Consider the following 14,218-nt stretch of genomic DNA (forward strand, 5'->3'; position numbering starts at 1 on the left):
TAAATATTAGGTAATACAAAAACAACTGTTCATTGTTAGTTTATTATAGCTCAGGTCCATTAAACAATATTAACAGATAGAATTTATTAATAAATGTTTGAAATTAACATTAAATAAGATTAATAAAAGCTTTAGACATATTTTTTTTATTGTTAGTTCAGGTTAGTTAATGTAGTTAACTAATGTTAATAAATGTTAACAAACAGAACCAATAAAGAGTTGTCAATATGTTTCTCACACAATATAAATGTCATTTATACATGGAAATATACAGGTGCTCTCTTATTTTAGTAAGGGTGTTCTTTACAATGGAATCATCATATTTGGGTGTCCAAGGCATCATAAAAGTTTGAAAACCCCTGGTTTTAACATGCGGTTAATACAAAAGTCCATTCTGCCCACTGACTACCACTTTAGTACTCTTTTGAAAAAGTATCATCCATTATTTGCTTTCAGAATTTCTCTTCATAATTTCTTTCATATGTTCTCAACATTAAGTTCTTGTCAAAACACTTATGCCTGTTTTGATGATTAGTGACTCATGACTCATTAATTACAACATACGTAAAACTTGCATCACAGATAAATGAGCTAGAACGGAAATGACAGTTGATCTAAAGCCAGAGGTGTGGTAGAGCAGGGGAACAGTGATTTAGCAGATTTCTGAACTTGACCTGTGACAAGAGATACTCGTACACCCTTCCTGCACGTGTGTGGTTCACTCACCTGTGTGTTTGTGTGTACGCTTGTCTCTGACCTTGGCACTGCCACTGCCGTTGGCTTACCCTGTGCTGATGCAGCCTGATAGAGAGAGAGAATAGAGGAACAGAGAAAGAGTAGACAAAGGTCTGGGGACTGACCAACGCTGATGTAATGGGTGTGTGTTAGTGTGGTTTTGTTTTAGAGAGCGTCACTTCCTAACTTCTCTGTTCTTTTGCCTCATCTCTTCTGCCAGGATGTCCTAGAGCCAAAACACAGACACAGTGAGCTGAGAATATCAGTGGCTCACTAAACCCAAGCACACAGACAACAGACATTACACATAGTGCTGTACAAACACACTCGGATACACAAACATGATGGGCTTAACACGAATTAGCCTCGCTTAAGTAAATAATTATTACAGCCAAATTATATTTATCAACATTTTTCCCATCAGGTGTGCAGTTATAAGGACCCTGTCAACATGTGACTGAGATTTCAATTGACCGTGATTTATTACTTATACAATCTAAAATCAGAGCCTACATGTGGTATGCTAATAATGTTTAAAGTCCGAACCTGTATGACTTTTTCACAAAAGATATTTTTTGAAAAAAATAAATAAATAAATAAAAATATTGCATAATTAAAAATATTAAATATTTTTAATACAATAAGCGGAGTCCATTTGGGCCCAATTTGCTTGGACAAAAATATTCCCAAAGTCATAAAGGTTTGGAACAACACAATGACATAATTTTCTATAATAATTTTTTAACAAACTGGCGCTAAAATCACAAGAAAGATGCAGATGGACAAGACAGGCGTTAATGGTGCAGACCCAGCTGAAAACCAAACCCCGTCGTATTCTGCTGAAGTTGAACTTGAAGGAAATGAAGTGAACCCCTGGCCATATTTATGCTCTATAATGCTGTGTAAGCTGTGTTTGCCTTGGGAGACCAAACTAGCAGTTTATAAAATCTCGACATCCACCCTTCGCAAGCATGAGATAAGGTAAATACTTGCATCGTTGCATTGGTGGTGGTTAAAATGAAACAGTTTAGCAAAACGTTTTGCACAAAAAGACACTGGTGCAGGGTGTGCAATATATATAGTCTGCGATAATATCATAATTGTTGTTTTAACAATGTGCGATTTGACATTATCAGTATTTTGCAAAAACCAAACAAAACACTACAGAGTGCTGTGAAGTCTAGTAGATTAGACTAGTGCACGCGCATTTAGACTGCATTCTTTCACTGCGTGATTCAGTCTGTTAAAATGCATTTAGAATGATCACAAAATTGAAGAGATAGGGGCAGAAAATGTATATATTTATGTCATTTCATATAGTAAATCAGTATCGCATGAAGAGTGCCGTTTTTTTCTCCAAAAATCAGCATGATTACATATAGATTTTTTTTCCCAACAGTTCAATAAACAAGAAGTTAATTAAGAGACTTGCGTTTTAGACACCATATTTCCTGTTTTTGCTCTATTTCGACAACAGAAATAATTCCAAACACAGCCACAGCACAATTTTGCGTCTCTGAGCAACATGAAGGTGTTTAGTTCCTGAATGAATCATCCGTTTAAATGATTCGGTTCAGTCGCAGTGACTCACTTATTAACAGTGACTTGCTGCCACCTACTGGCGGTTTTAATTTAACATCTAAAGTATCTTTTAATTTTTGATTTTTTTTATAAATAATTTCAAAAATGAGTATTCAACATTTTATGTCTTCTATATAAAAACATTATTTCTGCATTTGTAACTGCAGGTTAAATGCATTCATGTCCTGCATTAAACAGTGTGTAAATACGCAATGTCACTTCAGATGAAGCTTCTGTGTTTCCTCTGCATTGCAAAGATGAATTTTGTTGATACTGATTTAATTTGCCTGGTAACAGCCCAAATGTCTTATTATTCTAAATAACTGATTTGAGATTAGTTTGAGATTTATAGGCCTATTCCAGGGGTGTCAAACTCAGTTCCTGGAGGGAAGCCTTGTAGAGTTTAGTTCCAACCCCGCTCCAACACACGTGTAGTTTTCAAATAAGCCTAAATGATTAGATTAGCTGGATCAGATGTGTTTAATTAGGGTTATATCTAAACTGTGCAGGGCTGTGGCCCTCCAGGAACTGAGTTTGACACCCTTGGCCTGTCCCATTTTTGCCTCCATCCCACTGATAAAATGTAACTAAGTAATTTTTACTCTGAGTAAATTTTAAATGAGCTACTTTTTACTTTTACTTTAGTAGATTTTTAGACTGGTACTTTTACTTGTACTTAAGTAAAATTTCATTAATGTAATGGTACTTTTACTTGAGTAGAATGCAACTTATCCAAAGCAACTTACAATTGGCGAATACATAAAGCGATTCTTCTTAAAGAGGCAAACAGACACAGGACGTGCTCGTTTCAGGCATTGTTCAAATAAGTACAAGCTAGAAAGAGAAGGAATAGGAAATATTTTTTATTTTTTTCCCCCTTTAATTTAGGATGAAGTCAAGTAGCGTCGAAAGAGATGAGTTTTCAGCTGTCGCTTGAAAATTGGCAGGGATTCAGCATTTCGGATAGGGGTGGGAAGATCATTTCACTATACATTATAGTATATTATGTAATTATGAACCAATATGTATTTTATTTGGTCACACTTTATATTAGGTGGCCTTAACTACTATGTACTTACATCAAAAAATAAGTACAATGTACTTATTGTATTGCAAAACACTTTTACTGCTATTGAGGTGGGATACGGGTAAGGTTAGGGACAGGTTTGGTGGTATGGATAGGTTTAAGGGTGGGTTAAGGTGCAAGTGATGGGTCAACAGAGTAATTATAAATGTAATTACAGAAATTAATTGCAGATGTAACTACATGTAGATATTTTTAAAATTATAAGTACAATGTAAAAACATGTATGTACACAATAAGTGCATTGTATCAAATGATTCATTTAAATGTAAGTATGTAGTAGTTAAGGCCACCTAATATAAAGTGGGACCTTTTATTTTATCAGTTTTTTATCACAATCAACTTAATAGATGATATTTTAATTATTCACTTTACTATAATGACAGTGTAATCTGCAGTTATTTAAAGGGCAGCTATTATGCAAAATCCACTTTTACATGGTGTTTGGACATAAATGTATGTTGGCAGTAGGGGTGTGCGATATTGGAAAAAAATGATATCTCGATATTTTCTGGGATTTTTTTCGATAACGATAATTAGACGATATTTTGCCAAGTGTGTTATTGTGCTGATATCTGACTACCGTGAACAGCTGCAGTTTTTGATATTCTTCATATTCTGTGTGGTCAGTTCACATCAGTGATAGAAATTAATCTTTTCATATGAGTTTAAATTCATTTATACCTTTTATTGGCAATTTTTTTTTCTAAAAGTATGCATCTTTTGAGTCAATTTGTTACATTTCATCAGTCAATTAGAATAATAAGACATTTAGGCTGTTACCAAACAAATGAAACCAGTGTCAACAAAATTAATCTTTGCAGAAGTTGCATCTGAAGTGGCATTTAGATGCATTTACACACTGTTTAGGACATGGAGTGCTTTAACCTGCAGTTACAAATGCATAATGTTTTGATATTTTTAACATAAAACATTAAATACTGATCTTTGAAATGATTTGAAAATGAACAGATACTTTGAATGTGAAATTGAAATCCCCAGTAGGTGGCAGCAAGTCACTGTTAACAAGTGAGTCATTGCGACTGAACCGAATAAAAATAAATAAGATAAAATCAATATCACAATCTTGCTTATTTTTGAACAAAAAACGGCACTCTTCGTGTGATTGTAACTATATGAAACGATATATATATATATATATATATATATATATATATATATATATATACACATACACATTTTCTGCCCTGATATCTTGAATTTTGTCATCATTCTTAATGCATTTTAATAGACTGAATCATGCAGTGAAAGAACACACTCTAAATGCGCACGCGCTCTAGTCTAGACTTCACGTAATGAATGCGTGCTCTCTGTAGGGGTGTTTTGTTTGGTTTTTGCGAAATGCTCGATAATGTCAAATTGCACATCGTTAAAACAACAATTACGATATTATCGCAGACCCCTAGTTGGCAGTGTGTGAACACAACCACCCTACAATGATAAAAATCCACCCACTCCTAATTTTTTAATCCCCTTTAAACCAAGTTCGTCTCACTAGGCAAGCCGTTTTGATTCTCATGCAGTGTGACGTCACATTTCGGAGGGCCGGGCCACGGGGGTTGATTGACAGCCCTGCATTATATATAGTTTCCACCCTCAGCGGTTGTACGCTGTCCTCCATTTCTCCGCTTTCGAGCAGCTGTAACATCAACAATCTCTCGCAAGCAAACCCGGTGCTCTGTGTTTGGATGTAAGACTGAACATAAGAGTCCTCATTTTCTCCCAACATCTGAGCTGCTGAGGACGCTGTGGATTACTTTTATTTTTCAAGGTAATGCGCCTCAAAATCTACCTAAATACATGTATCACTCCAGACTCCTTTGTGAATGTCATGTCGTTATAGGCCTAGTGCTTAGCATTTTCACCGTATTTGTGTGCATACATTAAGTATTTTTTAACTGAACAGTGCCGTGCTTGTGAGATTAGTTTGCGCCGTTTGTAGCATGAGATTCGTTCGGTAGCGCGGTTGCGCGGTTGCGCGGTTGTGCGGTCGCGCGGCTTGGTCAATTGATCCACGCTGATGACAGGTCAGTGTGGCACGAGCTCTGTAACATCGCGCTGTTTCGTCCCACTTTCAGTGCATTTGGCTTCCCATATGTACAGCTGAACATATGTTCCCAAATGTTCTCTCGCTCTCAGTTATGTTGCTTCTACCGGCTGTTTATTGCAGTAGGTATGTAATGCAGAGAGACGTATACGCGACGCACTCTTCTGTAGACGGGGCTGGAATATGCAGCTCATTTGCATTTAAAGTGATACACTCCAAAACAGCTCCTTTTTAGACACACCCCAAAAATGACATTTTCCAGCTGTTATAATAAATGATCTGTTGGGTATTTTGGACTGAAACGTCACAGATACATCATGGGGACACCCAAGACCAATATTACATCTTGTAAAAAGGGGCATAACAGGTGCCCAGGTGCTTAATTTGGTAAGTAGTTTTTATACTATCCATGTGGGGTCTCCGTTTGTTCCTCATAATGTAGGGAATACTAGGACCACACACACACACACACACACACACAAACATATATTAGGGCTGTCAAGCGATTAACATTTTTAATCTAATTACATTATGTGCAAAGATATGATAATAAATGGGAATTAATGTTTTTTAATGATGAATATGAAATATGAAAATATATTTAAAAAAAAAATGAAATGATACTCTCAATATGAAACCAAAACTGCCAGTAAGTGGCATCACTCTTTTAATGATTGAGTCATTCAGTCATTCATTCAAATGATTCATTCAAATGGCTGATTCATTCAGATATGAAGCAAGTGACCTGCATGCAATTCTCATCATTGGCTCGCCAAATTCATTAAAATCTGTGGATTAATTCAGTTTTATGTGTAGCTGTTTGTTGTGTGCTCTGGTACACACCACTGTGTGTTGTATATAATTATTATACACATTTGTTTTAAATACTTTTTGATTTGTGCTAATACATTTTTAGCCCACTAGCACCATTGTTAACTCTCAAAAAATGGAGAGAGTTATGTTTTTGAGTTATGTTTTTTATAATGGAGATAGACAGCCTTGGCTTAGTAGCTGTTTATGCTGAATTGGAGCTGGATATCCGTCTAAGGCTTGTTTGTGTGTGTGTGTGTGTGAGAGGGTGTCAAACACTGAGCTTGAGTGGTTTGGGTTATCTCATTGCAGGGGGTTGAGAGAGGGCTCCGGGGCCTGAGAGGAGACCACTGTAGGTGGACATTTTTGTTTGTGTGTCTGAGAAATTTGCCTTTGTTCTGGTTGTTTATTTAAGGGTGTGGGTGCTGTGAATGTTTTGAGCTTGTTAGGGCACTGAGGGCATGCTGTGTGTGTGTGTGTGTGTGTGTGTGTGTGTGTGTGTGTGTGTGTGTGTGTGTGTGTGTGTGAATGAATGTGTTAAGAGGAAAAAGAAAGGGTATGTAGTGCTGGTTGTTATTTTTGAGAGTGCTGTTGTGGAGAGCAATTGTGGAAAGCTATTACTCACTTGAGTGAGCAAATATGTGTGTGAGAGAGTGTGTATGTGCTGTTACAACGCAAATCACATCTCTGGAATAATAAAGTGCAAATGTGGTTTTATCTCAGTGCTGTCTTTGTCTCTGAAGTGGCCGTTAAGGATTTGAAACATGTTGTTTACATTGTGTAATGACTGTTAGCTTATTATATGAAACATTTATAAGATACTTAGCATTAGCTAACACATACCTGTCATACTGTTGTTTTATACTGATTTATACTTAGTTTGTAGATTGTCTTCTTACCAGGAAATACATGAGAGGTTTTAGCAACAAGCAATTTGATTGTCCACACAGAAAGCAAAAAGTGCAATACAACATAATGTATAATAGTTGTGCGGAGAAGGATTTTGGACCAATGAGATTTCACTGTGGGCGGAGCAGTAATACTGCATTATATAGTATACACTGTGTACTGCCTACTATTTTTTGAGGGTATTTTCAGTAGTTCTTCATCTATTAGCAGCCAATGAGCATGAGGACTGACAAAATCCATTGAACAGATAATGTATCTATAGTTGTATGTAGTTAACCTAAATAAAAATCTTAATTTGCTCAACCTCAAGTTGTTCCAAAACTGTATACACTTCTTTCTTCTTGAACACACACAAAAAATAATATTTTGAAGAAATTGTGTAACCAAACAGTTGATGGTTCCCATTGACTTCCATTGTATTATTATTATTTATTTTTTTTTATATAATATGGAAGTTAGTGGGGTCCATCAACTGTTTGGTTCCCCATGTTCTTCAAAATATCTTCTTTTATGTTCAACAGAAGAAAAAAACTCATACAGGCTTGGAACAACATGAAGGTATGGAAGCCAGTTTCCGCCATTAAAAAAAAAGTTAATTTGCGACTTTTTATCTCACAATGTTAACTTTTTTTCTCACAATTGCAAGTTTAATCTTGTAATTCTGACTTTTTCTCAAAATTGCATGATACAAACTCACAATTCTGACTTTTTTTTTTCAGAGATATGACATATAAACTCGCAACTGGGAGTTATAAAGTCAGAATTACGAGATAAACTTGCAGTACTGACTTTTTCTCTCAGAATTGCATGATATAATTTTGCAGTTGCGAGTTATAAAGTCAGTATTGCATGATAAAAACTCACAATTGTGAGAAAAAATTTGTGAGATTTAAACTCACGGTTGCAAGTTATGAAATCATTATTGCGTGATATGAACTCGCCATTGCAAGCTTTAAACTCACAATTCTGGGAAATAAAGTCGCAATTCTGAGAAAGTCTCACACTTCTGACTTTTTTTCTCAGAATTGCGAGTTTATATCTCACAATTCTGACTTTTATGCAATTAACAATTACAAGTTATTAAGTCAGAATTGTGATATATAGCCTAAACTCGCAATTCTGAGATTAGGCTATGTCAATCTTTTTTCCCCCCTCAGAATTAGACTTCATAACTCGCGATTGCAAGTATACATCTCACAATTCTGAGAAAAAAAAGTCAGAATTGCGAGATATATTCTCGCATTTGCAAAAAAGAATCAGAATTGTGAGTTTGTATTATGCAATTCTGAGAAAAAAAGTCAAAAAATTATCTTTTTTTTTAAAATTCAGTGGCGAAAGCGGGCTTCCATATGAAGGTGAGTAAATGATGACAGAATGTCATCCCTTTAAGGAGAGTGAATCACATTTACATAACCAAAACACTTTTTATAGAAAACTATTATGAGTATGTATGTATGTATGAGTGTATACCATTCAGATGACTACATTTTTAATTACCGAACTGCTGAATGAACATTTAAAATAGTAAGTAAACAGTAGTTGTTAACTACTAACTACTAAATAAACCTTTAAAATAGTGAGTAGTAAACATTTCAAACGCTACATTGTCACTTGACCTCATTATGTTGAATGTGAGTAACTATCACTACACCATTCGGGGTTGAAACACATCTTTCAGCATTGACGATCAACCTAAATTACATATTTATATTTTCATATAATAATATTTGAATAAAGTCATCTTAATGGCACCTGCCATTGAAATAAGTGGAAATGCTAATGGATATGGGAATGCTAATTGCCACAATCATGGCTAGTGACAAAAACTCACATTTACATGGAAGAGCTTTTATCGTTTGAGCAATTGAAGTAGTTTTTAGGAATATAATTATAAAGCTTAAGCTCTATTGTGTGCATTTAATGCAAGATGCTTTTCAGTCACATGAAGCGATTCGTCTTCATCTCGTGTCCGTTTCCCAGTCAGTCATTCAATCACTGAATCATGTTCTCTCAACCCTTATAACAGCACTTTTATCAAGCTCCCTCACTCCTGCCAATCGTTCCTATGCCTCACATGTCTTCTCTCTCCGTCCCTCACTCAGCTCCAGCACTCCTCTCCTCTGTGGTGGCCACTTACGAGACAGGCGTGACCGTACATCCATGCTGCCTTTTAGAGTTTCGCTACCCAGAATGCTGCAGCTGTGTCATTTGCATGGCAGGGTTTGGACCTCTCACTGGAGAACGAGAGTGTGGCTTTGAATTATTCATTTAGGGGACACAGAGAGGAAGAAGAAAATTGTCATCCTCTCTTTTTTTCTTCGTCCCTGTCTGTCTTTTTCTACTCGTTGATGCTCTCATGAATTTGTCAGCTCCCCCACTAAATCACATGTTGCAGCCGCTTGTTCAATAGCGTTTGAAGTACTCTATTTGTTTAAGTACTCATGACTGTCAGTTGTCTGGGGATGATTGGTACTGTATTTAGTCTGCAGAGCGGCTTGGCCTCAGTGCTGCTGGGAATCAATGGTGACATTCTTCTGTTTTCTGTTGCTTTCAGTGTCACCATCTGTTCCCCCACTGGACTTTAGAGATGTAGCTATCAGAGGAAAAGCTCAAACCATGAGATCCAGTAGCAAATTTCAGCATGAAAAGCACATCACAAACACATCTGTACTTTATTAGTGGTGTTTACTACAGAACAAACCCTTAAACCTCGTGAAAAAGTACACATTAGCATGCTTTTATTATTACTGAAAAACTGTAACACATTAGTATAAGGACCAATTCTCACTAATAACTAGTTGCTTATTAGCATGCCTATATTATTAACGTATTGGCTGTTTATTAGGACTTATAAAGCATGTATTCTACATGACCATATTCTACATCCCTAATCCTATACCCAATACCTACTTAACAACTTAACAACTACCTTACTAACTAATAATAAACAGCAAATTAGGAGTTTATTGAAGCAAAAGTCATAATTGATGGTTTGTTAATAGTGAGAATTGGACCTTAAAATAAATTGTGACCAAAAAAAAAAAAAACATATTTTAAAAGACTATACTTAAGTGTGAAATAAATATAATGTTTTTGGACACCAAATTGCATGTTAATTGCAATTAAATGAAACATTTATTTTAATTAATATTTACATTAAATGCGATTAAATGCTCTTTTGACCCATTTAAGTAGTACAACTTTATATGTAATTTCATAATTACTTCTTGTCTTTGAAATATAGTTATTGTGTACTTACGCACATTTCTGGCAAACTAAAATGTACTTTAATGCCATTTTTTATTGAAGCTTTTACATAATGTATTCAAATATATTTGTAATTACACATTTGTAATGGAGAATTTAGTACATTTAAAATACCTTAACTTTAAATGTAATATTGGATAACACACTACAGGTAAAATTATAATCAGGTACTTTATATGTGCTTTAGTATGTTAGTCAGCACATCAAAATAAGTGTAATTCTTTAAAGCACAACAAAATATTAATTCAACATAATGATTTAATAAATACTTTAAAACTTTCAGCTTAAGAAACTTGTGTTTAAGAAACAGTCCTGAAAGTCTACTCTCTTAAGTGGCATTTTATTCCACTAATATTATATCATATGCAAGATTATCTGTACAGTTTTTTTAAAATATACTTTTAAGATTTGAAATACACTGCAAGAGCATATTCAGTACAATTATGCACCCTTTTTTTTCACAAGCGAAGTATTAAGCTTTGACATATAATTAGTTCCTTATTAGTTACTTTTTTAAGCAATCCAAATTAGGATTTTTATATGCTTGATGATAAAATGGTGGGAATTATGTATTATTTCTACTGCATTTGTGCAGGTTTTTTTTTTTTTTAGCATTTTGGGTGTATCGTGTACATGCTGCAATGTAAAAAGCACTGACATGCATTTCCTTGTTTATTTTCCTTTGTCTAGAAATCGTTTTCTCTGGTGATCGAGGCTCTGGACCATGACAATGAAACATCAGAGGCAGGTATGATGATATGTGTGTGTCTGTGTGTGTGTGTGTGTGTGTGTGTGTGTGTGTGTGTGAGTGACTAAATAAAATCCATGGATCATATGTGTCCTCACAGACACGATTTGTAGCAATATAATAGCAGAGAGAAAGAAAGAATGAAAAGAAGGACATCGCCAATCCGTATTTACCCCTCATGCTGTCTTCTGGGGATTACAAGAGAACTGAGTAAAACACGGGGTCAGTCTCCATGACTCTTTCATTTCCTGTGTTGCTTTCTGATTGTTTCTCCTTATAATTGAAGAAAAGCTCCATGACTGAAAATATGTTGCTGGATTTTGCACACATACAATCACACGCACTGATTATGTTCTCATGCACAATAATGGTGGACTATTTAATGAATAAATTACACACATGTGCATGCTTCAGACAACACTGAGATACATTTTAATCACTTGGATATTGCCACTTCATATTCATAAATAACCAAACTTAATTTGTTTGACAAACATGCAGGCGCATCTACTTCTCTCATCTCCTCTTTTGGTCTTTTTTCTTGAATTCTTGTTCTCTTTTATTGTAATTTTCTCTTCGTTTCACTTTTAAATCTCTGTTTCTCTCCTCTCTCTAAATCTCACATTCTCCTGTCATGTCTTTTCATTTACTTTACCCGTGCCTTCTCTCGTTCATTGGATTTACAGCTTGTCTCTGGTGAGGTGAGGCTTAGGTGGGCTGATCCAGGAGTTGAAATGACGTGAGTTTGGAATTGTAGAGCCTTTTTTTCCTGCCAACTCTGGATTATAATACAGCCATGTATCTGAGTGCCAGATAGCTTTAACAAGCTTTAACAAAGTCCGTCCTGACCCATTATGTCCTTGAAAAAGACTTGCGAGAGAAAGGGCCAAGGACACAACTTGTTCAGTTTTCCATTTATTTCATCATCTTCGAGACATATTCGGTCCAGGGCTGTGCACCATTAAGAATTACATGACGAATGACTTTAAATTGCAATTAAATTACAGAATTACAAAAATTATGAAAATAAAATACAGAATAACTGAGTAAACTTGCCAGAGAATAGCAATTTGTGTTTTTTATTCATGGTAATAAAAATAAAATGGGGTAGACCTCAAATAAAGTCATATGACTGCTGATGTATAATTTCATATATTTCTAGTATGAATTACCCATGAACATATTTTCATACAGCATGAGGCATATTTAATATATTTCAATTGAATATAATGAAAAACACATAATCTTACAGATCCAAATTTTCACTACACTGCAAAAAAAAAAAAGTTCAGCCAACTTAAAATGTTTTTGTGAGTTTTCTCAACTTGTCGTTTTAAGTTTATACAACAAAAATTTGAGAATCTCCCACAAAAATAAGTTGAGCAAACTCAAAAATCTGCTGAAGCTGGTTGCCTTAAAATTTTATGTTGGCTCAACTTTTTTTTTTACAGTGTATTTATTTAGTCTTAAAATAATGTGGACATTTCGTGCTTCTCTGTGGCTGGTGTTTTAGTGGCTGTATTAATTGTAAAATGCACACATCCAAAAATACTTTCAAATAGGTGCGTGACCAAAAACGGCACAAAAAAGCAAAAGAATAAGTAAATAAACCAAGTTACTTCATTGAACAATCACCACATTACATTGTAATGGAGCACATGTAGCAGTGTGCCAGTCTTTTTTCTTTGCTTTGGTTTGATTTGGTAGTTGCTCTGACAGTAATAAAACTTAGTTTAAAAATGTTTAAGAAATGAATGTTAAAAAAATCAGACGATAAATAGGAATAAATAACTACATTTACATTTAGTCATTTAGCAGATGCTTTTATCCAAAGCGACTTACAAATGAGGACAATAGAAGCAATCAAAACCAAAAATATATATATATATCAGTAAGTATCAACTTAAAATTAACTTAATCTAATTATATATATTTTGGATACTGTTAAATGTCTTTGAATTGCAATTCAGTAAATTCTTTTTGGTCAGTCAAATGCAAATTCCAGTTCAACATCCCATGGGACGGGACCAATTAACTGTTGCTTTACCCTGGCTCTGCACTGAATCCCTAAGCGTTTGTAGTTCAGTTTTCATCTCTCTTGATCAATCATTTCTGGAACCATGCGATTGCGATGACCAAATGCTTTGATAAAGAACCATAAAGACAGTCTAACCCTCTATTATCATTGAACCACCCTCTAAACCCAAAATCACTGATCACAGGATTGAGAATGAGTGTTTAATTCCTCTTTTGTGGGTTTGATGGATCTTGTGTGATAGTTATCGTATATCCCCGAGTAAGAGATCAGACTTATGTTCATGTAAATTCATGTGCCTTAACATGTCAGTGATAAACTGAGCTCAAGGTTTTCTGCATGAGTGCAGCTCTGCTGTTGTCTTTTATGTCTCTAATGGACTGTAGTAGAATGAGGTTTAAATGGACCACAGCACTAATTACTGACTGTGCTTACACTGCAGTCCGTTAACAGAAGACGACGAGATCATCATGTCCAGATGTGTATGTGTGAACCAGCCTTAAGGGCCCAAATACTTTTTTGGGTCACTGTATGCGGTTGATGTGTTTATTTTTATTGCGTGTGTGGGGCTGCTAGGAAAACTTAGCTGTGTTTGAACACCTTCAATCTTTCCTGTTTTCATTCCTTTGTTTTTAAGCCCAAATGATCTCATCTATTAGGCAAGTTTTCTTTCTTTCTGCAGTGCTTTGTGAGAGATAATGCACTATGTAACAGTATTCAAGATGAGGCAGGCTAACCGTCTCTTTGGGAAAGCTCTTGTACACAAGGGACAAAAGGGAGAGATAGATGAACAAATCTAATTTCTCATCAACCCTCGACGCACAACTCAAGCTCTATCAACAGCATTTGTTGATTACCACAGAGAATAATTTCGACTAATTAAAAAAGACAACAAAATCTTACATACAGAAATAAATTTAAATGTAAGTAAATAAAACCAGTTGCAGGGTGCACATACTTGAATTATTCAACATAAGCTTG

General features: G+C 35.1%; 1 protein-coding gene across 1 annotated transcript in view; it reads left to right on the plus strand.

Moving 5' to 3' along the window:
* Positions 1-14,218, plus strand: part of LOC131524835 (protein jagged-1b) — a 73,930-nt gene that overhangs the window by 37,126 nt on the left and 22,586 nt on the right. The window contains exon 3 of the mRNA XM_058752190.1: positions 11,145-11,202. Within this exon, the coding sequence (XP_058608173.1) occupies positions 11,145-11,202 (58 nt within the window). The remainder of the gene's footprint in view (positions 1-11,144; positions 11,203-14,218) is intronic.

The sequence above is a fragment of the Onychostoma macrolepis genome, chromosome 18 (genome assembly GCF_012432095.1).
Source record: "Onychostoma macrolepis isolate SWU-2019 chromosome 18, ASM1243209v1, whole genome shotgun sequence".
Lineage (NCBI taxonomy): Eukaryota > Metazoa > Chordata > Actinopteri > Cypriniformes > Cyprinidae > Onychostoma > Onychostoma macrolepis.